We start from the raw sequence: 27658 nt of genomic DNA on the forward strand, positions 1-27658 counted from the left end.
TAAAATATTAAGAGTAGTATAAACTAAAATAAAAAAAACACAAGTCTCATAAATTAACCATAAATGATTCTTCTAACTGGATTTTTTGTGTTTTTACTAATGTAAATTGTAAACATGTTTTGTAAATAATTTTGAAATGGTAGTTGTGAGAGAATTCATTTTATTTAAAGTCTTACCCCGTAACTAGTTATGCTAGTCATATATTATATAATATCAATAACCTGAATATCCCTTGGCTCCAGGCAAAAAGTCAGACATTTCAGATGCTGAAATCTATTGGTTTTAAGTTTTACCTTTATTCATAACATGTATTGCCTACAGCTGGTACCCTCAAGTCTGTCTCCAAAGGCCTCTTTTTACGATATTGGGCTGAGAGACTTTTAGATTCCTCATCGGGTACAGAGATATGGCAACTCAAACAAAATTCTTAAAGAAAGAGTAAAAAAATAATTTCTAAAATAATTTACAAGTATGAAAATGGATGAAAATAAACAGAAAAGGGAGAAACAATATTCTCCCAATTGTTCTGCTCTGGGTTTCTAGTATTACATTTCTGGAGTAGCCAAGGTTGTTGATCTGGCCCCAGATACATTTGCCTTCCACTGAAAAAGAAAATTGTAATTGATGTAAAGGAGCAATTTTTCACAGCCTGGTAAGTCACCTGTTATTTTACACAAAAACGTTCTCAGTTGAATTATAAGGTAATACAGCAAAGTAAATATTGTTCCAAAGTGTTCCTAAAAAGATGAAATGCTTAAGATTCCATATTACTTGCCTGACACACAACCTGTCTTTATGGATCAAATCTCTTTATTGGATTTAGGTAACACATATTGCCACCTATAACCAAATGCTAACCAGGAACAAACAACCTCAAACAACACAGTATGAAAATACCCAACCACTCTTGCCCCATCCTTCCGACCCTCTGGAAGTCACCAACATACACAATCTTACAACCTGGCATATTCTGAGTCACAAGGCATGGATCAAAAGGCTGCCATAACTCTGCAGCACTTACACTTTGCGTCTGTTGATGAGTGAAGCTGTCATTGGCATTATATGCAGCACTTTGAGATAGAGGACACATATTTTTTTCATTCCTTAGAAAATTAAAAAAAAGGGTGGCTAAATCTTCTTAAAAACATCTTCTCTTCGTTCTCCATCCCCAAGAAATCCCACAGCTCATTTATCTATTCCCTAACGTATGGTGACTGAGCTTTATTCCATAAGGCCGTAATGGCATAGCAAAAGTGAAATCTCTTTACCCCTTCTGGAGAACAAGGAAAATGCCCATTTATTGTGTATACCAAGTAGTGTTTATGAGGGGAACCTAGGGATCGTGGCCTTGAACATGGTATTAATTGCTTCAAGAACACCTGTACAATGCAGTGCAGTTTCGAGTAGTGCTACAATCAATGCATTAGAGAGTATGACCCGCCACACCCACATTGATATGCGTCAGAATTCTAGGGATCCTGTGCATGTAATTTGAGTGGTATAAGACATCAGTACGTCACTCATTTTATCTTTGCATCTCTCACTGTTGTGCATTTACTACTTGTGTTTAGTTTGAGAGCAGTAAGCATAGTTCAATCTCCCACCTCTTTAGTCCTGGTGTTTTCCCATTCTTTTTATGCTAGACGACTGGGAACCACAAGTCTTTGCACACCAAGTCATATGAGGGTTTGAACTATGAGACTTCACCCACTCAGTTGCAGTGTATTTATAAGGTCTGGGACATCTAGTGGTCAGAGAATAAAATAACATGATTCTCAGTAACAAGAAGTATAATGTTATTCTATGCGTCTTTCAAATAAAGATGGGGCATTCCATTTCCTGGGTTATTGGAAGAGGTGTCAGAACTAGCTTCTTATATAAGGACTCAAAGCCTGATCTTCTGGGCGACTCAGGATACAAGGGTCTGTCTTCATAATAGTTTTAACCCACAGAAATCCTAATATTTGCCAACAACCAAGAGGAAATAGTACGAATCTGGTTCAATCACATGAACCATGATGGCTTTGAACCCCAAATTTCTCCAAATGCCAATCTGTTTGGATTCACTCTGGAAGCCAGTCTCGCTCTAAGGAACACACTGCCAAAAATACAAAGTCAGTCTGGTACCAGGTCTCTCTTCTAGAGAAAGTGAAACAAGTTACTCTAGAAAATGATTTCAGAACAGATGTTTAAGCCCTTCTACTTTTGCAACTGGACCATGATACCAACCTGCTCCATGGCCAAACTGGCACACTTTAAGGGCCTCCTACAGGCCACAGCTCATCTTGGTAAGGGCCGGAAGAGTACTGATCAATCACCTCCATCCTGATCGCACTCTGTTAGACCGGTCATCCTTAGGGTGGTCTTCCTTAACGTTTTGCCTGCTTACCTCCGTTTTCCTGTTGTATGCTTTTTTTTGGCCTTAGGACTCTGAGCATTTCACCACTGCTAAATAGTGCTAAAGTGCATGTGCTACGCCCCTAAACATGGTGACATTGGTGTATAACTGATGGGCATATTCAGTATACAAGTTAGTCCCTTGTAAAGTGGTATATCATATACCCAGGGCCTGTAATCAAAATACTACTAGTGGACCTGCAGCACTGATTGTGCAACCCACACAAGTAGCCTTTCAAACCGGTCTCAGGCCTGCAAGGCCTGTGTGCACAGTTTAGAGTCACTTCAACTTGGCATTTAAAACCACTTGCCAAGCCTTAAACTCCCCTTTTATTACACATAGGTCACCCCTACGGTAGGTCCCAGGTAGCCCTATGGCTAGAGTGCTGTGTAAGTAAAAAATAGGACATCTCTTTTAAGTTATACATGTCCTGGTAGTGACGAGCTGCAAAATCTGTTTTTTCACTACTCTGAGGCCAACTCCTCTAAAAGGTTGGCATTGGGAATTCCTTAATACACTTTTAAGCTATAATTCCTGGTTAGAAAGGATCAGCTAAATCATGTTTCATATCTCTGGAATGATAATTTAAAATCCTCTTTAGTGGGAAAGTTGGATTTGATATTACTATTTTAAAAAAGCCACTTTTAAAAAGTGGACAGTTTTCTGCTCTTAACTTTGCACTGTGTGCCTGCAGCCTGCCTCCAATACATGTCTGGGCTGGGTGACAGCTACACTATGTACTTTCCCTCTAGACAGCCACAAACACAGGATGGGTGGGTGTGACAGAGGACTCATCTGCATTCTGATAGCCGTTGTGGGAAGGAAGGGGGAGAATTCTAACTCGAAGACATATAGAAGAAGCAAGGGAATGAGGTGTAGTGTATGCATATATGTATGTATATGATATTTCTGTAGCGCAAACCTAGCCAAAAGCAGTGGAGCACTGTACAGGGTCAAAGACGAGCATAAAGTCAAAGAGTAATAAGTGATGTAGCTGGGTTGTGGATGGTTAATACATTGTGATGTAGTGTTCTTTAAAGAAGGGAGTTCGCAACCCTTTATTAAATTGTAGCATTGTTGGGACAGTCCTGATTGACAAAGAGATGTTAATTCAGATCCTAAATTAAATCGATCAAAAATGTCTGCTGTCTTTTTTTTTTTAATTTCAGAAAGGCATCTACATATACTCCTCAAAAAAGCTTTATGATGCCCAAACTTGTGCATTTAAAGGCAGTTACACAAGTGTAAATGTACATAGTGTTAAACAGTGCTTGTCAAAATAAGCACAATTGCTCTTTAATTTCTTCTCGGCAGCAAAAAACTATTTCCCTAAACTACTACCAGTTTTGGAGGTAGTCCTTTCTCATTGTCTCCCTGGAAATGGCCCTACCCCTAACCTTGGCAGGACTAAATCTCCAGCTCTTTCTAGGGTGGGAATGGGTCATTAGCAAGCCTGTAAATACTAACAAACAAATGAGTCTGTTGGGTTTCCCAACTTTTAAAGGACACCACAGTCCTGGAATGCTTATTCCCTACCAGGTAATAGACTTTATCATTACATTGCATGTGTATTGTTAAGAATACATACATCCCAGTGAAAATTCTGTTTTTGTGAATTACAAAAGTCCATTTGCCCTCGTAAAGCAAGAATTTGCACCTGTAAGTATCCCTTACAATGGCTTTGTGACATGGGCATAGAACACGTAGAACCTGAGAAAGCTCTGATTAAAGTGTGTTAAGGAAGGCTTCCAAGAAGCCATCTGAAAAGACAATATTTCATGTCCAAGTATACTGTATGCTTAATAACCCACATAAGTAAATTACTGATAAAATAAGTGGTCCCCTTCTTTCGAGTGTTAAAAAAGCTTATACAAAAACAAATATTACCTGTCTTTCATGAGTTGGTAAAGGTTTTCTTTCATGTATTCAAATACAAAATATAGATGATCATTTTCTCTGATAACTTCTTTTAACTTAACAACATTGGCATGATTTAGTTTCTTCAATGACTGAAATACAATTAAAAAGAAAATTAGTATCTGACGTCAATAGTTATTTTCCAAAATTACAAAAGTAATGACCAACACATTAAGAATGAGAGATGATTACAGACACTGGTGTACTAGGATTCCTTTTAGCACAAGTTCACATTGTAGTAACTCTTGCACTGGTAGTCTCAAGTTAACCTTTCTCCTGGCTGACAGACTATCCAATGGATATTCAACCAGTAAAAGGATTGGAAATGATTTCTGCCCAGCCCAAAGCGAGTTAAAGATGAAGGCTAAGTTGCAGGAACAGACTACAGAGTGCCTGTGTTTACTTTTCAGGCCCTTCCTTTTTCAATCCGGTCAGTGCTTCTTCGGAGTGTAGATTGGTGGTTGGATTTTCTGGAAGAAGTGTTATTTAGGGTTACTGATAAAAAAGTCACTACAGTGAGTTATTTGTACTTACTGGAGCATACAGTGCTGCTTCTACTCGAATCATATTTCTTAGTGGTGGTAGCAAAGCTCTATGTAATAAAGTTGGGCAAAGTTCTGACATTTTGGTTCTTCGTATCCAGTTTCATCTGATTTTATGGTAAACAACTAGTAACTTAGTCTCAGTCCAGGATCTCTACTAGGAGTCTTTCACTCTTTTCTCTTGTCCTTTAATGGTTTTGTTCTTCCTGAATGCCACGCATCTTTTTGTTTGTCTGGGTATTATAGTGCTGCACACTAGACTTAAAAGAGCGCTTTATAAGTAACAACACATCAATGGCGTAAGGAAGTGTCCTTGCAACAAACAACTATAAATATGGAAGAAACATGTGGGCAAGAAGATGGTGTAATCCTTAACAATTAGCAAATGGGGCTCGTTGTAACTGATATATTTGCACAATAATGTTTCAGATTTTTGTAGAATGACCAGAGTGGAAGCTCAGTGTGAAGGCTTAATGGGAAGGATACTTAATTTCTAGCAGCTTCATCTTGGAATGACTGATTTTAAGCATGGTTTGTTCTATATTTGGGAGGTTTCCGGGCTAAGGAAGCTTTGGTTGGGATTCCACTGGAGCTGCACTAAAGAAACAAACAGATGTTGTAAGTAAAGCAAGCATGTTTGAAGTTATTTTAGCCTTCAAAGGGCACCAATAACATTTATTGAGGATCAGGATGATGTTTAAAAAAAATAATTTCTGTTGTGTCTGACAGGTCAGTGGAGGGCCACTTTTAGAGGATTCGAAAAGCCCTTCAAACAGAGCATTTCTAAAGACAACAAGAGATTCAACCATTGTTTTAATCACTTTGCAGAAAGCATTTAGGGTGTGAAGCAGTTTTAGCTTCTTTACTAGATGGAAATGGCAAAATTCTGATTTTGTGAGTCCTGATATGTGTATCCAGGGTGAGATGTGAGTCTATGTTAAATCATAAAGATTTTGCCTAAACAAAGTTGTTAAAAATGAAAAGTCTATTTTTAGCTCTGATAACCATGGTCTTCAAATTAGTGGATGTCTCTTGGCAGGTATTTAAACATCTGAATTATCAATCTAATGATTGTTTGCCGCATAAAATGACTTCGGTCGATATTTATGCAGATTCTGTGTTTTAGGCACAACAAGTTTGTCTTGGTTAGTGACCCCTTTACTTTATTTTTGTATGGTCAATTGTGATCACCTGGTTTGCAGCATAATTTTTGAGCCTTCTGTACTGACAATGTATTAAACCTTGTTCCAAGAAAAGTTTCCTTTTTTGTCTGAAGTGCAGGTTTTTAGGTACGATTGTAGATGCACCTTTGTTTAAACATATGTTTCTATCATCAATCATTTATTTTACCCGCCTTGTTTTGCTCTTTTCATCCGTTTTCATTATGAGCAGTATTTATTTCAGGCAAACGTTTGCACTCTATCCAGAACCTTTTCGTCAGATGATAAGAGCTAATGGCCACATTAAAGAAGGAGAGATACTTTTAAAACAGCATTACTTGCAGCTGCTATCCTCCTTACACTGATGGACCCATTCGCCTCGACCACGCAGGTAACCGATGAGTCGGAGGGATTCCAGCAGGTTGCTGGGTTTAAAGTCAATTTAACCAAATGAGAAGACTGTTGATCAAGTTAATAATAAGACTGTTGAGAGACGGAGGCAGGGAACACAATTTCAATGATCTTCCACACGGAAGAGATTCATACGAATTGATATCACCCATTACATAAAGCAGCCCTAAACCCAAAGAACATGACACTAAATATCCATTTTATGAAACTCCAGACACAATTTGAACGAGTCCGTAGGAGCGCATAGTCTGGAAAACAATGAACAACAAAATAACGAAGACAGCACTCTTTTAACTACTTTATTATGTTAATGCGTTGACCAATAATTGCTTAGTATCTTTGTATGCTTGTGCCACACAGTGTGGAAAGACTGTGGTGACATGTAGTTGATTGACATCACCTAGAACCTTGTTATGTCATTCAGAATGTTGCTCGGTCTTGAAGGTTCTCTGCGAGGCAGTTAGAGTCGGTGCTTTCCACCTGCCAGCCGGGACGGCTCTCTTTATCTCCAAATAAATACTTCATTTGGAAAACCTCTTCCAACGTGGACTACACTTCTTTACAGTGGCGACAGAGGACGGGATATACCACATTTGCCCAGTTCTCTTTGCTGGGATATTTCTGGGCTACCATTAATGTCTTAGGAGAAACCATTAAAGGGAAAGTGTATGTAGCTAGACGAGGATTAATGTTCTTGGTCTTCTCCACCAAGCTGAAATTGGTTTAACCATTAAGCCTGGATTAGCTAATCCTGTCTTCATTGACAAACAGCTTAAACAAGAGGTAACCTCTGTGACTGATTCTTTGTCTATTACCCATGTCAATGGTGATTGGGAACAAAAATTTTGTAAAATTTGGAAAAATTACCAATTTTCAACATTCTATCAAGGTTAAAGATAATGCCATTCCCATCAAACACAAATTACGTAATGTTCCTTTAAGTATCAGAAGTGATCTTTCAAAACATTTGCAAACACCATGTGATCAAGGAATTATTGAAAAAGTTGAATCCACTCTCTGGCTTTCCCCCATTGTTTTAGCAAGGAAAAGGTCAGGTGATTTAAGGATGTGTGTTGACTTACGCAGCCTCAATGAAGCCATTTGGGTTGATGGGTTTCCTTTACCACGAATCAAAGATCTCATTGCCAAAGTGGGGTCATCATTGTGGTTTACAAAACTTGACCTTAAAGCTGCCTATCACCAGGTTGAATTACACTCTCAATCCCGACATCTTACTGCCTTTGTCACCCCTGATGGTGTTTTTCAGTTATGTCGTCTTCCTTTTGGGCTGGCATCGGCAGCTGCAGTTTTTCAAAGACTCATGTCAGAAATGTTTGATCACGATCCCAATGTAGTTGTCTTTCAAGATGACATTCTCATCTTCACAAAAACACAAAGTGAGCATAATCTGGCAATTGATAGAGTTTTTCAAGTATTAGAGAACAGAGGTTTAACACTACAAAAGAGTAAATGTATTTTTAAAGCCAAAGAGATTGAATACCTTGGACATATTATTTCTGAAAAAGGCATAAAACCCAGACCAGGTTTGGTCAAAAGCATCATCGAGGCACCTGCACCTCAAAACAAAGAGCAACTCATGTCTTTCCTTGGTTTGTGTGAGTTTTATGCTAAATTTATGAAAGATTTTGCGAAAACTACTGAATGTTTCAGGTCCTTGTTAAAGAAAGGAGCAGTATTTAATTGGCCAGAAGAGTGTAAGAAAGGTTTTCAACTGAATAAAGAACACATACTCTCATCTCCAGCCTTACAAGCGTTTGTTGAAGGTAGACAAACCATTGTCACAGTTGATGCTTGTGAGTATGTCAGTCAGTCAAAAATTCTTTATTCGATAAAATTAATATCATAAAAGACATGGTACAATCATTTTAAATAGCAAAAAAGAAAAAAAAAACACATTTACAGAAATAACCAATAAAGTTAAAACAATTGATTGTCATTATTAAAAAATACAGTACATTTTAGAAAATTTTATAACACCATAAGATTGGTACCTTTAAAATCCTTTAAGACTGCAAACCTTAGTACGCAAGTATATTACATAATTTTGCAAAGTATATTACTCAAAGCAACTTTGAATCTGCGGTAAGCTAGTATTGTTTTTCCTTACACGAATGGCTGCCGTCAAAAAACTAGCTACAGAGAACATAATGTAAGGGCTACCCAGTTGCATTAAGTATACTAAAGCTGGTCTAACCTGGACAAAGCCCGCCTTCTTTAAGAGTGGTAACAAGTATTTCCTTCTGCACTGTTCATAATATGTACAGAACATTACAAAATGTAGTGTGTTTTGTGATGAAAAATAATCACAGGAACAAGGGTCTGCTTTATCCGGAGTACACCAAGTACGGTAGGAGCCCAGGGTGTGATGAATCAAATTTAGGCGAAATCTTGTCAGGAGGTATCGATGGTACTGGTTATTTACCACAGATAAGTATGGTTCAGGGCCTGAGCAGCTAACCAGCCCATAATTAGCTCTTACAAGAGGTTTTCTCAGCTCTATCTCCTCCCGTTCTAGTGTTAAGAGATCCATTAGAGCGTTTTTTGTTAGGGCGATGTCTTTTTTCGTTATTGTGTCGGGGGAGTAAAACAGAGCTGGACGGCCTATCTTCTGGAAACCCTTTTTGATATAGGTCAACCAGGCAATATTAGCAACCATCTCCAGATGTAAACAATCTTTGATAATAGTATGGTTTAAGGTAATTTCCTCATTAAGCCAGATTTCTAACCAGTATAATAGGGGTGCTATTTTAATTTGGTCTGAGACGTATCCGATCCCCACTTCAGTGTGTGTGGTAAAAGTGGGGGTTGACTGGGGGACTGAGAGGAGCCCTCTTAAGAATTTATTTTCCACCAGTTGGATTTTATTAGTTGGGGTATGGCCCCATATTTGGGATCCATATGAGGCCACAGCCAAACACTTTGCTTTATAAACCTTAATAATGGCTTCAACTGGTCTGCCTCCCAGTTTTTTGGCAAACCCCATGAGGCCCGAAACACTCCTACTAAAAGCCACACTACGGCTTGTGTTTTGAGGGCACCATGTGCCCTTTTCGTCGAATACTACCCCAAGATAGGGAAACGAGGAGACCCTACATACTACTTCATTATTACAATAAAAGCTTTTTGATTTCCCCTTATTTTTACCCCTCCCTGATATTAAGACCTGGGACTTTTTTGCGTTTACCTTGAGGTCAAGGTTGCCCATGAAGGTACCAAAGGCATTCAACAGTTTTTGGAGGCCCACCCCGGTACGAGCCATGAGTACAGCGTCATCCGCATATAGGAGAACTGGTATAACCTGTTTCCCTGTATGCGGAATATCCAGGGAAACCTCCCCCAGCTCTGTCTCAAGGGCGTTTATGTAGAGGGTAAACAACAGGGGTGCCAAAATACACCCCTGTCTTACCCCTCTTTCATGTAGAGGGTAAACAACAGGGGTGCCAAAATGCACCCCTGTCTTACCCCTCTTTCAGTATGGACTTGGAGCAGTTCTTTCACAATATTCTGAAGGGAAGGAGCACACAATAGGGTTTGCTTCTAGGACTCTTCGTCCTGTTGAACGGAAATATTCCGTTATTGGAAAGGAACTACTAGCTTGTACCTGGAGTGTAGAAAAATTCAAGCCATATTTATGGGGTAGGTCATTTGTTCTTAAAACTGACCATAGGCCATTAGTTGATATTTTGAAAGGAAAACATGTTAAACGTACTACTGCCCGTTTAGCAAGATTGTCCACAAAATTACTGGAATATACTTTTAGTGTGGAATATATTCCGGGGGGAAGGAATAGCAGGGCAGATTGTCTCTCTAGACTTCCTATTTCTGATAGTGATGAACAAGACTGGGAGACTGAAGTGGAGGAATGTTTTGTGGCAAATGTGTGTCAAGAGTCTTTTATAGAAGATGATTGGATTAGAGAACTAGACAATGATGTTGTACTGAAGGAGGTGACTTCACTTATAAAAAAGAGGATGGCCGAAAGAGAAATGTCTTTCTCCTGACCTTCAAATGTTTTGGAAGGTTAGTAATTAACTTTCTATGGAGGGTGGAAGAATTGTTAGAGGTGACAAGTTAGTTCCTCCATTGTGCTACAGAGAAAGAATCATTTTAGCTGCTCATTCAGGTAATCTTGGTGCCACTATTACCAAAAGAAAAGTAAGATCTGATTTTTGGTGGCCTAAAATGGATTCTCAAGTGGATGATCTTGTCAAACAATGTCCACGTTGTAGTGCCAGTGACAAAGTACTAGTTTTAGAAGGTGTGGTTGAAATGCAGATATCTACTTCCGCTCAAAATATTTTCTGGTTCTCATTGATCATTTGTCAAGATGGGTAGAAGTTGAACCTATTAGTGTACCCAATTCAAAAAGTGTTATTGATTGTTTGAATAAAAATTTTCTGAGAGAAGGGTATCCAGAAGAAAATTTAACGGACAATGGAGTTCAATTCGTTTCACATGAGATGAATAACTTTTTGAAATCATGTGGTATTAAACACACTAGAACTCCCTTATATCATCCACAAAGCAATGGCAAAACGGAAAGATTTAACAGAGTTGTTGTAGAGTGTGTTCAAGCAGCTTTCAAATCCAGAAGTTATGTCTTTCAGGGAGTTAAAGATTTAGGGGCCGATTATGATGGCGGATGGACCGGAGTCCGTCCGCCACCATAGAGTAGGAGGGAAACTCCGCATGGCCTGCGGAGTTCCTTCCTGTGCATTTAGGATGTGACCGCCACCCTGGCGGTAACATCCTCTATTTTTACCATAGCGGCGGGTGCGGCTTCAAGCTGCATCCGCTGCAATGGTAAAAATGCATACATTGCATTTGTATGCAGAAAGCTGCAGGCACCGTGCGGTGCCTGCCGATTTCTGCATACAAATGCAGGGGGGTACCATAGGTACCCCCCATGTGCACCCCCCCAACCCCCTTCACCCAGGGGGCCCGCAACTGGCCCCCGCAGTGAAGTTACACTTGCTTTTCCACGGCGGAAAACCCGCTGCGGAAAAGCATTTTTCACAGGCCATCCTAATATGGCTGACGGTGTCTGAGAGACACCGTCACCATATTAGAGCTTTTCCGCCGCGGTTGTAAGCCAACTGCGGCGGAAAAGCGGCGGACGGAAACCAGGACCCACCAGCCATCCTAATGTGGCGGTGGGTCCGCAGAGGATTTTCCGCATCCTCCGGGCCAGCAGTGGCTTCCGCCGGCCCGGAGGATGCAGAAAATCCTCCATCGTAATAGGCCCCTTAGTGAGGTCATATCGCACTTCTCCTCATATTGCTACTAATTATACTCCATTTGAGCTCATGAGAGGGAGAAAGGCTTGCTCACAAGTACATCTCTTCTGGATGGTGAAAAGCTTTCATCATGGTAGTGATATGAGAAGTGTGTGGGAATCTGCAAACAAAAAATCTTCTGAAACAAGTTTTAAAAATGTTCAACCTGCCAAAAAAGTATTTCACAATATTGAAGAGGGAGATTGGGTTGGAGTAAAAAATTCCTGTCTCTGTAAAAAAAGGTTTTTAAAATTTTTTAGATTCTCAGCAAGTAGTAGAAATCCGTAAAAATGCTGTGAAATTGTCCAATGGAAATTGGTGGAGTACCTCAAGAGTTGCTAAAGACCCCGGCACTAAAAAAAATGTGAATTTCAACAATGTTTCAGAAGGGGATGGTGTCAGGAAAAGCACTAGAGTTTCTACTAGACCTAGTAAATTACGAGACTATGTATAAGCTGTTATTCATTCATTCATGTATGAGTTTCTACTAGACCTAGTAAATTACGAGACTATATAAGCTGTTATTCATTCATTCATGGTTATTTTTCCTTATTTTGTGTTTTGCATTTCTGTTCTATTGTTTCTTTTAGCTATTATAAAAAGGGGGGAGGTGTGGTGACATGTAGTTGATTGACATCACCTAGAACCTTGTTATGTCATTCAGAATGTTGCTCGGTCTTAAAGGTTCCCTGCGAGGCAGTTAGAGTCGGTGCTTTCCACCTGCCAGCCGGGACGGCTCTCTGTATCTCCAAATAAATACTTCATTTGGAAAACCTCTTCCAGCGTGGACTACACTTCTTTACACAGACCTTTTAATTCTATGTCAGGACCGGAGGCTTCAGATTATGCTATTTCCTTCTTCGCTGTTTATTACAATCCAACACACAGCAGCCAAAACAGCAACATGAGCCCTAAACCTCAAAACAAAGGTACAAGGGCAAAACATAAGTAAAATTGTTCTGAAAAAAACTACAAGTCCAATGGCAACAAGCCAGGCAGTCCACAGTATAGTCCTTCCTCGATGTCCATGCCAGCTAGAAAGGACGTCCTCCCTGTGATCACTTCCTCTTTCTTCGCTGCTTCGCAGCCAGTTAAGTGCTCTCTCCTTATCCCCTTATTTGTGTGGAAGTGGGAGCGTTTTCTATTGTGGAGCGTCTCGCTGGTCCCGGCGCGGTTTTCTCCTCAGGGGAACCGCGCTGGGGAGAGCGAGCCGCCGGAGCCCCTGTTACCGCCTCACCGCTACGCCCAGGTTTCCCCTGGGTCTGTACTTGGCCTGCTTAGTATCTGACGCCCCGCTGGGGTCTGTAAAGCGGCTCTCGCCGCGTTGCCGCCTACGGGCGTTTTCTTTCTGTGGGGACATTCTGAAATCCTGCTTCACCAGACTGGTAGCGCGCAGGGAGGTGGTTAGACCCGGTTCTTGTTAAGGGTCAGCGCGCTTGGGGTCTTTGTCCCCCCCCCCCCCGGTTCCACCGGGGCCTAAATCTGCAGCTTTGCTCTGCGCCACAGTTCACACAGGTGCTGCCTGTTGCCCTGATCTTGTGCCTTTCCCTGCTGGTGGGGCCTTTAGTTCACAGCCATGGATCAGGAGGAATATTACGAGGAGGAGGGTTCCCATCAATATTTGAATGATGAGGAATTTTATACTGCAGTTGACAGCTCTATTTACCGGTGTGTGCAGGAGATTGTTGGCCCTATGGAGGACCGCCTATCTGCCCGCATTATTCAGGAGTGTGAAAGGGTAACCCAAGCCCACTTAGGGGTCGCAGACCCATCGGCTGCCCCTGTAGGCAGTGTCCCGCCCGCCCCTAAAAAGGTGTGTAGGGAGGGGGTTTCTGGGGCGGCGCAGGGTGTGGACAGGGACGCCTTTGAGCGCCTCCGTGACGCTTTTCTGGCCAAGGCGACCGCGCCTACCCCTGCGCCTCCACCAGCCCCCGGCACTTCGGAGTCCATACTTACAGCTCCTTCATCCCCGGGTGGCCTGTCCCCGGCAGACACAGATGACGAGGGTGAGTCTGTGCGTTCCTGGCGCCCTTCGGGCTCCGCTGCCGACTTGCCCCAGGATAGTTCGGGCATGCTGGACCCGGATGAAATAATGCATCCGCGGTCGGCTGCTTGGACCCCGGGGGAGAAAGTGGCGAAGTTCGTTGCAGGACGCCTCCGCAAGCCCCTAGAGAAGGAAGCGAGGAGTTGCCTGCGGGGTGAGTGTCCCAGACCTACGCTGGAGGGCAAAGTGGCCCTTACTCCAGAGTTAGACCCCAAGATGGCCACCTTTCTGGCAAAATTCGTCAAAGATCCGCGTAAGGGGATTGATCGGTCATGGCGTTCCTGCCAAGATAAGCTTTTGGACGCCATAGGGCCTATCACAAAAATATTGGACATGGCTGAGGAAGCTAAAGTTTCAGGGGCGACCATTTCTCCAGAAGTGCTGTCTAATTGGGCGCAGAGAGTGGTGGTTTTTCTGGGGAATGCGAATTGCGCCCTCTCGACCGAGCGTCGTAGGTCCCTCTTAATCAAATTGGACCCGAAGCTGGGCGACTTGGCCTCTTCTGAGGCGGGGGCGGTGGCCCAAGGGGGACTCTTTGGGGACCCTTTCATCAAGGAGCTGGGGAAGTTTGTTTCCACATTTACGTCCCTGGACAGGGCCCAGTCAAGCATTAAAAAGGTTTTCCAACAGCGTTTCTCCCGGGGGGCTGGTCGCGGTGGGGGCCGCGCGACCGGCCGAGGCGGCCAGCAGCAGTCTGGCAACAGGAATCAAGGCTCCGGACGAGGCCAGTTTAACGCCTCCTCCAACTACAACACCTTCTACCCCACCAGGGGCCAGCGCTTCTTCCGTGGCAAAGGTGGTTTCAAGAACGCCGCTGGAAACAATTCACACGGTGAGTGTCATTCCCGCGGACCAGGTCCGCATTGGGGGGCGGTTGGCACTGTTTCCGGAGGCCTGGGCCGCGATCACGTCGGATTCATGGGTCTTACAGACCGTCCGAGGTTTTCGCATAGAATTTTTCGATCGGCCCTACCAGCGAAGGCCTCCACAGCCTATCGTTTTTTCCCACGCAGATGCGCAGTTGGTCGACAAGGAGGTCTCCGACTTGCTGGGCAAGGGGGCCATTTGTCTTTCGACGCAGCACCCTGCCGGTTTTCTGAGCAACGTTTTCTTGGTAGAGAAAGCGGACGGAGGCAAGCGTCCGGTAATCAATCTCAAGGAGTTCAACGGTTGGTTGGTGTACCGGCATTTCAAGATGGAGGGCATCCATCTATTACGGGACGTGTTGCTTCCCCGCGATTGGATGGTCCGGTTGGACCTCAAAGATGCGTACCTGGTGGTGCCTATTCACCCCCCGCATCGTCGGTTTCTTCAATTCCGGTGGGGGGGCCAGGTTTTCGAATTTACCGCCCTTCCATTCGGGCTTTCCTCGGCGCCTTGGTGCTTCACCAAGCTGCTCCACCCGGTGGTGGAACACTTGCGGAGCCAAGGGGTACGGATGATTGTCTATTTGGACGACATCTTGTTGATGGCGCAAAGTGCCGAGACACTAGTGCTTCAGCTTCGACAGACGGTGTCCCTGCTCCAGGGTCTGGGATTTGTCGTGAACGAGGAAAAGTCGGTTCTCTCCCCGTCTCAGACGGTGGTGTTCCTCGGTTTTACCGTGGATTCGGTGCAGTGCACCCTGAGCTTACCTTCCAGGAAGGTAGGGAAGATTCGTCACGTTTTGCGTCAGACGATCTCCCGATCTCACACATCCCTCCGCCAGATTGCCCGGGTGGTGGGGTTACTTTCTTCTTCCATCCAGGCAATCTTCCCGGGTCCCCTGCACTATCGAGCCCTTCAGCGCCTCAAAGCGCGCCATTTGCGTCGGGGGTTGACCTACGATCAGGTGGTTCCCCTCTCCGCCGACGTGAAGGAAGAAATGGCGTGGTGGCTCGCCCATATGGAGGCCTGGAACGGTCGGGCGATCTTCGGTCCAGTTCCGGATTTGGTAATAGAGTCCGACGCCAGCAGAGCCGGTTGGGGCGCCCGTTGTGGAGAGTTTTCTACAGGCGGCGCCTGGTCATTCGAGGAGCAGGAACTGCATATCAACTGCTTAGAGTTGTTGTCAGGGTCATTCGCGGTCCGTTGTTGGACCAAAGACTCGGTTCGTTCCTGTGTCCTGCTTCGGATGGACAACATCTCGGCTGTCCGTTACGTCAACCATCTGGGCGGTCCTCGCTCCAAAGCCCTAGCGGATCTAGCGAAGGATTTCTGGGATTATTGCCTGGCGCACCACGCCTCGGTAACGGCGGAATACTTGCCGGGTCAGGACAATCAGGTGGCGGATTGGCACTCCCGGCACTTGAGGGACTCCAGTCAGTGGAAACTGGACCCTCAGGTCTTCCTGTGGCTCCACAATGTTTGGGGCCGGTTCTCGGTGGACCTCTTTGCATCGCGTCTGGACCACCAGCTGCCGCGGTTCTTCAGCTGGAGGCCGGACCCTCTCGCGGAGGCCACGGATGCTTTCCTCCAGGACTGGGGTCCGGAGACGTCGTACGCTTTCCCTCCGTTTTCAATGATACTGAGGGCGGCGGCCCAGCTTCGCCGCCAGCGAGCGGAGGTGGTCATGGTGACCCCCTGGTGGAGGTCTCAAGTTTGGTTTCCGGTTCTTCTGGAACTTTCTTGGGATTCTCCAATCCTACTCCCCTGGTTTCCGCATCTTCTTCTCAACGCGGACGGGGTTCCCCACCCTCTGGTGGTTCAGAGCTCTCTCCGCCTCATGGCATGGAGGCTTTCGGGAGACGCTGGGCGCTCCCAGGACTTTCGGGACCAGCTGAGACTTTCCTCTCCAAGGCCTGGGCCGGTAGCACAACAAAGCGGTACCGCTCGGCCTGGAATAAGTGGTCTCGTTGGTGTCTTCGACGGGGTCTGGATCCCATGGTCGCAGGCGTCGTGCCAGTTCTAAATTTTCTGGCGGACTCGGCTTCGGCCGGCCTGGCTTATCGCACTGTCAATGCAATGCGTTCGGCGATCTCAGCGGGTCACCACCCGGTGGAAGGTGCACCGATTGGGATGCATCCTTTTGTCTGTAGGCTTTTGAGGGGTATTCGTCTTTCCTTGCCCCCTGAGCCGCGTTATTCGGTCCTGTGGGATGTCAACTTGGTATTGAATCTTCTTTTGTCTTGGCAACAGAATAGGTATCTATCTTTGAAGGAGCTCTCGGCTAAACTAGCGATGCTTTTGTGCCTGATTTCATGCAGGCGTGTTTCGGATGTGAGAGCCCTGGATGTTTCAGCGAGGGTTTTTTCCCCGGAGGGGGTCGTCTTCACTTTGGGGCGCCGTACTAAATGCGGGTCGAGGACGATTTCCTACCCATATTTCGTTGACGTCCCCAAACTTTGTGTGGTGCAATGCTTGAAGGCATATGAGGAGGCGACCCTGGAACTTCGCCCTGCGGGCGAGCGACAGCTTCTGATTGCGTTGCGAAAACCGCACAAGGCTGTCTCATCACCCACCATTGCCAGATGGGTTAGGTGGATCATGCAGGAAGCAGGAATTGATACGAAGCAGTTTGGTGCACACTCGGCCAGAGGGGCCATGGCTTCGAAAGCTTTTTCGTTAGGAGCCCGCTTGGAGGACCTTATGCGCGCGGCGGATTGGTCCTCGGATTCCACTTTTAAACGGTTCTATTTTAAGCCGGTGGTGGATATAGCACGGTTGGTGGTAAGTAAGCTTTGAACTAGCATAATCTGAAGCCTCCGGTCCTGACATAGAATCGAAATTTGCCTAGCATAGTAACGGTAAGTTTCAATTCTATTAAGGACACGGAGGCGAGGATTATCCCTCCCGTGCTTTTGGCGGAAGCAGTTCCCCCCCCGTACTGCAGTAAGTAGTCAGGTTTTATCTCAAATGTGTGGTTATGGAATTCACTGTTCTCACAGTTGCTTCTCCCTGATGGTGTACATAGGGATTTTATCCTGGCACCGCTGACGTTTTGTGTCTTCTCTTGCTAGGACACGATGGTGCGAAACAGGACCAGTGATTCTATTGCGTGACTCGCGCGAAGAAAGAGGAAGTGATCACAGGGAGGACGTCCTTTCTAGCTGGCATGGACATCGAGGAAGGACTATACTGTGGACTGCCTGGCTTGTTGCCATGGGACTTGTAGTTTTTTTCAGAACAATTTTACTGATGTTTTGCCCTTGTACCTTTGTTTTGAGGTTTAGGGCTCATGTTGCTGTTTTGGCTGCTGTGTGTTGGATTGTAATAAACAGCGAAGAAGGAAATAGCATAATCCTCGCCTCCGTGTCCTTAATAGAATTGAAACTTACCGTTACTATGCTAGGCAAATTTCGATTCTCCTTTATTAATGCATGTATTATCAATTAATTACTTTTATTTTTGGCACTCAGTAAACAGTAATGAATTGTAAATGTTTTAATTATTCTAACAATAAGAACAAGGTACTTCCCTTCGGTAAAGCATTATCTGTTAGAGACTATCTAGCTGCAGAATCCTTAGCTTTGAATTTCCCAGGCGTCAGACTGGTTCCGGAAACTTTTGCTGAGCAATACCCCTTGTGCTCTGCCTGACGTCGTCTGTGTCGGTAGAGTCGGTTAGGACACCACGGTACCTAAATAGGCGCAACCCAGGTGCGCGGATGTCAGCACTTTTTGTTTTTTCCATGCCATGAAGTAACTGTTGTAGTCGTGTGCAAAACTAGGGCCCTGAAAAGGGTAGTAACCCAAGCCCTACAACATTATTCCACAAAGCGGGGAGACATGGATGGGGCTGTAAGGAATCTGCAGATAGATAGAGTCTCTACCAGATAATGCGTTACCAAATGTAAGTAACTTGTTCATCTGACAGAGACTTCTAGCTGCAGATTCCTTACCTTTGAATTAGATACCCAAGATATACCATCCCGACGATGGGTTGCGGACCAATACCTTATACAAGGAAGTCCTGCAGGACCAAATGGGCAAAATGCCTGTCCCTACAGACCGACTGTCCAGGCAGTAGTGCTAGGCAAACATGTGCAAAGATGCCGACGTTGCCACCTGACAGATGTCAGGGACTGAGACACCCAGAGCCAAGGCAGTAGTAGCAGCCTTCCCCCTGGGCCCCTATTCCCTCAGGGGGCTGCTTATTAGTTAGGGCATAGCAGATCTAAATGCAGAGAACGACCCAAGGAGAGATGGTCCTTTTCTGCGCTGCCCGCCCCTTAGCTCCCACGTACCCGACAAAGAGTTGGTTGTCCACCCGTAACTCTATTGTGGTCAAGGTAGAAGGACAACACACTTTTTGGGTCCTGTTGGTGGAGACACGGTGGGCAGCGTGATGGATTGACCCAGATGGAATGGGGTCACAACCTTTGGCAAGAATGAAGCACGAGTGCGAAGTACCACTTTGTCTGGAAAAGACATCATGTAGCGAGGCGTGCAAGATAACGCCTGCAACACACTCACCCTCCGTACAGATCTAACCACTAAAAAGGCTGTCTTGATGGTAAGCAGCCGGAGAGGACAGTTGTGTAAAGGCTTGAAGGGAGGACACATAAGATAAGTGAAGCCCAAATCAAGGTCCCACTGCAGCATAACAAAGGGCGTGGAAAGAAATAAGTGAGCCAGCCCCTTTAAAAAACGGTTTTCAATCAGAGACCCAAAGAGAGAGAGAGGGCTGGTCTGGCAGCTGTAAAAAAGAAGACAGAGCAGAAAAATAACTCTTGAGAGTTCCCAAAGAGTTCCCTGTTGGGCAAGGGTTAGAATTAATAGAAGAACAGTGGAAAGAAAAGCAGAAAAAGGGTCAATAGTCCTTTCTGTACAGTATAATAAAAATTTCTGCCAAAGGCAGGCGTAAACCGTCTTAGTGGAGGGCCGCCTGGCCGCCAAAATAACGTTACATACTTTTTGAAACCAAGAAAAATGTATTGAAAACTAAATGAAATAAAAATACAAATGCTGGCTAGGGGCATAAAATAGAGGCAAAACTGAACATGAGTTAGAGAGCGATATGGAGTGTGAGGGGGTGGAGGAGAAGCACACAAGAAAGAGATAGAACCGCACACATGGGTGAGAGCAACAAGGAGCACGTATTTGGCCGGGGAGAAGCACATGAGGGACAGAACTAGAAGACACATTCATTCACATGGAGCATTGAACAACCCCCCAAAAAATGGTTCTCTAAAAGTGTGCAGTAGAAGGATACAAGTCAGCCAATCAAAAGTATGGTAAAGAGGCCGTGCCACCGAGAGAGACAAACACAGGAGGAAGAAAGGAAAGCCATCAAATAAGAAGCAAGCAAATTAGAATGACAATAAGGCCAACCATTGGAAGCAGCGGACGGGCTCTTGGTATAGTCCACAAAAGGAGTTTCACAACCAGACAGCTAAAAGCGGTCAGGTAGGCAAGTCCCAACAAATGGCACATCGTGAAAGGGACACTCTAGTAGAAGTCACTGTCTGCTCCCCTTGTCTGCAGCTCGCCCATAAGAGAGAATAAATTAGCACTTCTTACTTTAGAAAATCAGTAATTTTAATCTATGCCATATTCCATCTGCAAATATTATTGTATTTAAAAGATATTAGTAAACATATAATTATGAACGTGTGATCTGTTCATAATCATAGCTGTGAAACGGTGCATAACTTCGAGATAGCACACATGTTCTGGTGTAAGGAAATGCTTTAAATATTTTTTTTCTCCATCCTTGTTTGATTTAGAGGAATGTCTCCAATATTAATTCTCGTCTTTTTTTTACCGATTTTTAATCGCTATAAAGACACATTCACTTTTGTGTTTTTTTTTATTAAGAGCTTTTAAACAGTCATGTTTTTCGTATAAGACTAATAAATGGTTTGGACTAGATTCTACGGGAGAGTGATTCCACTGTTAAAAAGGTGAAGTAAAATGTACATTTTATTAATGCCAAAAACACTCAACATAAAATATTAGTACCAATGCCATATTTCCCTCCATAAATAAAGCGGAGTGTAGAATCTGTTTAAAAGTAGTAGAGGATCAATACCTTGACTTCTCTCAAATTCATACACTCATCCCAAGAATAAAACTTTCTCTTCATCCTGAAAAATAAAAACACACAAATGAGGAAACAAAACATAATAGGTTTAGTTGCTCATATTATGTACAGTACTGTTTTGCCCTACTCCATCTTATAGATATTTTGCGACATGACCTTTCAGAATCATTTTATACATCCTATATTTCTTGAGAGAAGTGAGGTATGGGACGACACACTACCCAATACGCTGGAATTTAATGCGGTCAAAATAAAGCATCAGTTAATGCAACGATACACACAGTTTAATATGAAAATCACTGAAAGTGCAGGCTACATATGCGTATTAGGCCACACAGACTAGTTATATCCTTTTCACAATGCTAGGACAGCCTCCCGATTGATCTATGGCCCATAGGCCACCATTGTGTTAAGTTTATAAACTGAAAAACTTTCAAGAGCATCTTGATGTGTGTTTTGGAAATATTGCATGGGTGATATTTCCATAGGCCCTGGAAGTAAGTGTGCAGGGGGTGCTGCAGCACCCTCAAAATAACCATGCTAGAGTTCAGAAGGATGCCTTTAGGTTTTTTTCATCTTGGTACATTTTGATTTAATTGGATTGAAAGAAAGAGGTCAAATGTCAGCCTATGTCTTCTGACAAATTGATGCTTATTTTTTAAATATATAGGTTGGTTTACTTTTTTTACTCCAACTGCTAATTTCTTTATTTTTTTAACACATTTTATTCGTCAAACTACACATATAAAGCAAGGCTCTGTAACCCAGAGACATTTGCACAATAAGCATATAACATCAGGACTTTGACTTTTTCGTAATGAGATCAAGGAGAAGTGGAGAGCAATACAGATGAAAGAATCCATATGAAAACCCCAACCCAACGCCCCCCTTCCGTGTCGCACTAACAGCTTCCCAGGAACCACCCAGGAATGGATTATGCACCACAACCACTCGCTGTAATATATCGAACTGCTAATTTCTAGCGTTTAAGGTGAACAATCTTCTAATCTTGCTAGGGTAAAGTGAGAACAAGCATTTGCAATGCAATTGGTCTCGCCTTTGGGACCTTATATGTATTAAGCTGTGCAGCACATTAGCCTGGGTGCTGAAACATCTACTGTTCTTTAACATTGAGAGAAAGTAAACACCAAACTGCGTGACATGCCAGGTATGGGAACACATGAAGAGAAACATTGCCTTTCAGCGGGAAATGGTATAGTCTAAAGCTCTGTTTTTAATATAAAAGCAGGGCCTTCAGTGGTCATATCACTGAAAATTAAGTATGGGCCAAAAATCCGTTCCGCTCGCGAAATTTGCGGATTGTCGGCAATTTCGCGATCCGCGAATCTCGCGAAATTGCCAAAAATTCGCTCGCGTGCTGATATATATATATTTTTTTGGGGTGGCCAGCTCACTCAAGGGACCCCTGCGCCCTTCGGCGCGATGGCAGTAACACACACATGGTCACTGGAGGCAACTCTTCTGGCACTTTACGCAGCAGTAGTGTAGGAAAAGCACTATATTTACCCAACGAGGTAGCACTTACTGAGTAGCCAGTAGAAAGTACTCCAGTTGAGTAGAGGTATCGCACAAAACGATGGCGTCTTCTTTGATAAATATGAAGGGCAGAGTTAATTGTGGCACGATGCTCCTGTAACAAAAATTAAACCTCAACAGGAGGCGCTTACAGATATAAATAAAGCAGGTGCCAGAGTTGCTTATCTTGCAACTATTCTCTGACCCTGTCCTGACCCTAAACAGCTGGGTGCCCGAGGCAGGGTCAGAGAATAGTTACAGATGGGCTGGCGCCGGCAAGCTGCCAGAGTTTAAGTTGCTTACTTGCAACTATTCTCTGACCCTGTCCTGACCCTAAACAGCCGGGTGCCCGAGGCGGGGTCAGAGAATAGTTACAACTAAGCAGGTCCCCGAGTTGAAGCTCAAATTCAGTAACGCATTCATCAGCCGAAAATCAATCGTGAGCTTTTTCGAGGCTGGGCAGGTGTGCTTTCTCCCCATATCTACAGTTGAAAATTAGCTGTGATGCTGGATAGAGGCCTTTGCATCCTTCACTTTCATGAGCGCAATCCCCGTGCAGTTCCTGTCACCAGGAGCTTCTTTCTCCTCATCTGCTGCTCTGGTCGGTCTCTGACCTTTTATACACACAAGAGGTATGTGAACTCGCAGGTGAGTAGAGGTATCGCACAAAACGGTGGCGTCTTCTTGGATAAATATGAAGGGCAGGGTTCATTCTGGCACGATGCTCCTGTCACAAAAATTAAACCTCAACAGGAAGCACTAACAGCAGGTGCTAGAGTTAAAGCTCAAATTCAGTAACGCATTCATCAGCGCAAAAACAATCGTAAGCTTTGTCGAGGCTGGGCAGGTGTGTTTTCTCCCCATATCTACCGTCGAAAATTAGCTGTGATGCTGGATAGAGGCCTTTGCATCCTTCACTTTCACAAGCGCAATCCCCGTGCAGTTCCTGTGACCAGGAGCTTCTTTCTCCTCATCTGCTGCTCTGATCTATCGTTTTATACACAAAAGAGGCATGTGAACTCGCATAGAAGGCCCGCCCGATTGGCCCCGCACACACACTAGCGGTGTGCACCGTCTTCCCGCCATTTACCCAGTATGATGGCCAGCTCACTCAAGGGACCACTGCGCCCTTCGGAGCGATGGCAGTAACACACACATGGTCACTGGAGACAACTCTTCTGGCACTTTACGCAACTGTAGTGTAGAAAAGCACTATACATTTACCCAACGAGGTAGCACTTACTGGATTAGCCAGCAGAAAGTACTCCAGTGCAAATCCGCGAGTACGCGGGAAAATCCACAAACTCGCGGATTTTTTTGCGATTTCCTGCAAATTCGCGGACCGCAGATCTGCAAAATTCGCCCATACTTACTGAAAATACAAGTTTAAAAAAAATATTATTGTCTATGGGTGCTTGTGGAAGACAATTTCTATGGACTGGAATCTAGAGAATACTAAAGTGATTCTAGTATTTTACTGACCTCTGCTGGTCGTTTTCAATCAAAAATGTTAAATAGGGGCAGTTCCCTCAGCAGAAAGCAATTCTGGTATTTTACTGACCTCTGCTAGTCGTTTTTTTATCAAGACAGTTAAATAGAGGCAGTTGAAACAGAACAAAAGTTCCTAAGCGGAAGCAGACAAGGCCTAGGGCTGATCTCCAGTGCCCACAAAGTACATATAAGCATATACTAAAGTATATAAACTAAAGTATATAACTCGAGTATATACAAGAGGTCTTGAGTGCTCGACCTAAAAAGGCAGTAGGAAGTCAGTTTTTTTTCTAACACTGAACACAATGTAAATGCCTCTAAGTGAAAGAAAACAGAGCACGACAGTGGAACCCTATATGCCACCGCACCTGACCTGCTATCCCTATATTCTGTATATATACATCCTGGAACTACCCAGTGATTCGTGTGCACACTGTAAAACACCCACTGTCACAATGCAATTCCAATACAGGAATATCACAGTTTAAACAAAAGAAAAGGTGCACCACCAGAGATGCAGACAAAGAATTTTTTAATCTGTGTCCATGTTTATATTCTTCATAAAACTTGTTTTATTTTCATACAGGATTAAAACACGATCAAGATGATCGAAAAACACAGCCAACGCGTTTCGTCCTTGCAAAAGGAGTTCTTCAGGGCACAATGAGTAAATGCGATGAATGGTCCTGAGTAAAGGAATAATCAAAGATACGGTATGCTTCCGTCCGCTTGTCTGTTTTATAAGGCAGACAGAAAGGTCCTCATATTCGTGGAGTATAGAGAAAGTGGCCCAACCAATCAAAATAAACTGGAGCCAGATTGCCAGATCGCTAAAGTGTTTCAATTTAATTTTAAAACTCATATAGTCAGCGTCTTGTCTATCAAATAAGATGAGTATTCATATGGTCACTCCAGGATGGAGAAATCCATGTTCCCCAACAAGTTTGGGGGGAACCAATGTGATAAGTAAACTGAAACCGGATCAGTCGGTGTACGGCTTCCTGTGTCTAATTGTCAATAGTATCAGGAAGTGAACTGTATAAATATTTCCAAATATGTCAGCAGTCGTGAAAACAAAAAATAAGCCCTCTTTTTGTAATTCTGAAGTGTGATGGAAACAAAAGTTTCAAGACACTAATGACCAATATTTGCAAATACCAATTAATAGGTATATCACTAAAATATGTCTGGAGTGCAGGGCCAGACTGCCCCTAGTGGACACCAGGTATTTCCCCAGTGGGCCGGAGAAGTGGGGGCCGGTTTTGTTCCTGTGGGGGCCGGTTTTGTTACAGGGGGCTGGTTTTGCAGCAGTGCTACAATATCAGCCCCCTGTCACAAAAGTGGGAGCAGTGCTTTTCGCTAGCACTACCACACCCTCCCATGTCCGATCGGGCAGCAATCACCAGGGCTGGTTGCAGTTCCCAGTCTATCCCTGTTGTCTTTACAAATTAAGTGGCCAGTTCAATAGACGATGTGCTGTCTGCAAATGGTAGTGCACTACTACACCATGCTTTAATGATATATTTGTGACAGTGTGCTCCAAAATGTAGCACCCACTGCATACCACACCCATACCACTCTCCTACTGGGGTGGCTCGGCAGCAAGTGGGGGTTCGTCCTGGGTTGAGAGCGATGAGGGTGCTGGCGTCGTATCCGAGGCGGTCTTAATGGCTGGTGCGGGGGCCAGGGGTTCTGGCGCTGGTCGCGCTCCAGGCGCGGACAGGCGCAGACGGGCTTGCCTTAGGCACGCCTTTGGCGTGTGCGGACGCCATTTTAAGGGGAGGTGGAAGCGAGAAGCAGCTGGGAGGTGGGAGGCAGGGGTCAGCGAATGGGCGCGGGGGGGCGGGGCCGCAGGGGCAGCAGCGGCGGGAACTGCAAAACAATGGGCACAGAGGAACGAGGAACATAAAGCAATATGGTCACACAGGGAAACAGAGAGCAAAATGGGCAACAAGGAAACAAAAGGCAAAAATGGGCATAGCGGGATAAAGGGCACAAGGACACTCAAGCGCTGGTGGAGCTGCAGCGGGGGATGGGGAGCGACCTACCTGGCAAGGTCACGGGTCGCTCTCCTAACCGCGCAGCAGCCGCCATTTTAAGGCGAGGTGGGAGGGAGGAGCAGCTGGGAGGCGGGAGGCAGGGGTTAGTGAATGGGTGCGGGCCGCAGGGACAGCAGCAGCGGGAACTGCGAAGCAATGGGCACAGAGGAGCGAGGAACAAAAAGTAATATGGTCACACAGGGAAACAGAGAGCAAAATGGGCAACAAGGAAACAAAAGGCAAAAATGGGTACAGCGGGATAAAGGGCACAAGGACACTCAAGCGGTGGTGGAGCTGCAGCAGGGGGGGAGCGACCTACCTGGCAAGGTCAAGGGTCGCTCTCCTCACCGCGCAGCGTGCACCATTTTAAGGGGAGGCGGGAGGGAGGAGCAGGCAGGAGGCAGGGGTCAGCGAATGGGCGCGGGGGGGCGGGGCCGCAGGGGCAGCAGCGGCGAGAACTGCGAAACAATGGGCACGGAGGAGCGAAGAACAAAAAGCAATATGGTCATACAGGGAAAGAGAGAGCGAAATGGGCAACAAGGTAACAAAAGGCAAAAATGGGCACAGCGGGATAAAGGGCACAAGGACACTCAAGCGCTGGTGGAGCTGCAGTGGGGGGGGCGACCTACCTGGCAAGGTCAAGGGTCGCTCTCCTCACCGCGCAGCGGGTGCCATTTTAAGGGGAGGTGGGAGGGAGGAGCAGCTGGGAGGCGGGAGGCAGGGGTCAGCGAATGGGCGCGGGGCCGCAGGGCCGCAGCTGTGGGAACTGCGAAACAATGGGCACGGAGGAGCGAGGAACAAAAAGCAATATGATCACACAGGGAAACAGAAAGCGAAATGGGCAACAAGGAAACAAAAGGCAAACATGGGCACAGCGGGATAAAGAGCACAAGGACACTCAAGCGCTGGTGGAGCTGCAGCGGGGGGGGAGGGGAGCGACCTACCTGACAAGGTCAAGGGTTTGTGTAGTATACTGCACATTCTATGTAATTTACTGTAATTTTGTTGCGATTAATGTTTTGTGATTAGCATTTATTAACTAGTTTTTAACCCCAATTTTACCTATTATTAGCTCAAGTTTCGTGGGTAATTAATTTATTGTACCTAGCGCTTTTATTGTGTTTGGTATTTTTCACATTCTCCCTAAAACCCAATTATCAACGTATCTGGATCCCTTCTTCTTTGGTATCTATCGGCATTCTGCACTTTGCACCCTTAAACTTTGGATCTTTTACACTCTGCATTTTTGCACTTTGCTCTTTGCACTCTGAGGACACGGTTCTTAGTGTTACAGCAGTATTAATCAGGATGGCGAAGCGCAAGCTACAAAACTACAAAAACTTGTAGTTGACCCTCCATGTGCCACCATTCTATCTAGTGCGGGCGGTTAGCACTATTAAGGTCGAAATAGTTAGGGCGGAACGTCACATCGCGTTAGGTGCGGGCATGGTGATGGAAGTCATGGCTGGGGTGGGTAGTAGATAAGGAAGTCCCTTGTAACGAGCAACAAGGCACCTCCCCGATAATAGAGAGTATAGGGAATTCTGGTACAGATTTATATAGATTAACTGATACGCCATGACAGCATTCGCCTAGTGGATCAACTACCCCGAAAAGGAAAAGGGGCTGTAAAAAATCCAGGTGAAAACAGGGAATGTTAATAAAAATAAGAAAGCCCATCGCAGAATACAATTGTCGATGTACACGAAGGTCCCCCTAATCAAGGGCTTCTGTCGGATCTACAAATTAACCAGATTGTAGCCAGCTTAACCCAAAAGCTAGGAGTATCCTTAAAACCACTCCACGATAAATTAGACAAACTCAATGGAGAAGTTGTTAAGCTTAGTGGTATATTAAAAC

General features: G+C 44.8%; 1 protein-coding gene across 2 annotated transcripts in view; it reads right to left on the reverse strand.

The window, feature by feature from the left end:
* The window catches only part of MAK (male germ cell associated kinase), a 653239-nt gene that overhangs the window by 408544 nt on the left and 217037 nt on the right, over positions 1-27658 (reverse strand). For both annotated transcript variants that reach the window (XM_078688092.1, XM_078688093.1), the window contains exons 3-4: positions 20721-20775; positions 4286-4407 (exon numbers count right to left, since the gene is read on the reverse strand). In XM_078688092.1, coding sequence (XP_078544218.1) covers positions 4286-4407; positions 20721-20775 — 177 coding nt within the window. The remainder of the gene's footprint in view (positions 1-4285; positions 4408-20720; positions 20776-27658) is intronic.

Source organism: Lissotriton helveticus, chromosome 4_1 (genome assembly GCF_964261635.1).
Source record: "Lissotriton helveticus chromosome 4_1, aLisHel1.1, whole genome shotgun sequence".
NCBI lineage: Eukaryota > Metazoa > Chordata > Amphibia > Caudata > Salamandridae > Lissotriton > Lissotriton helveticus.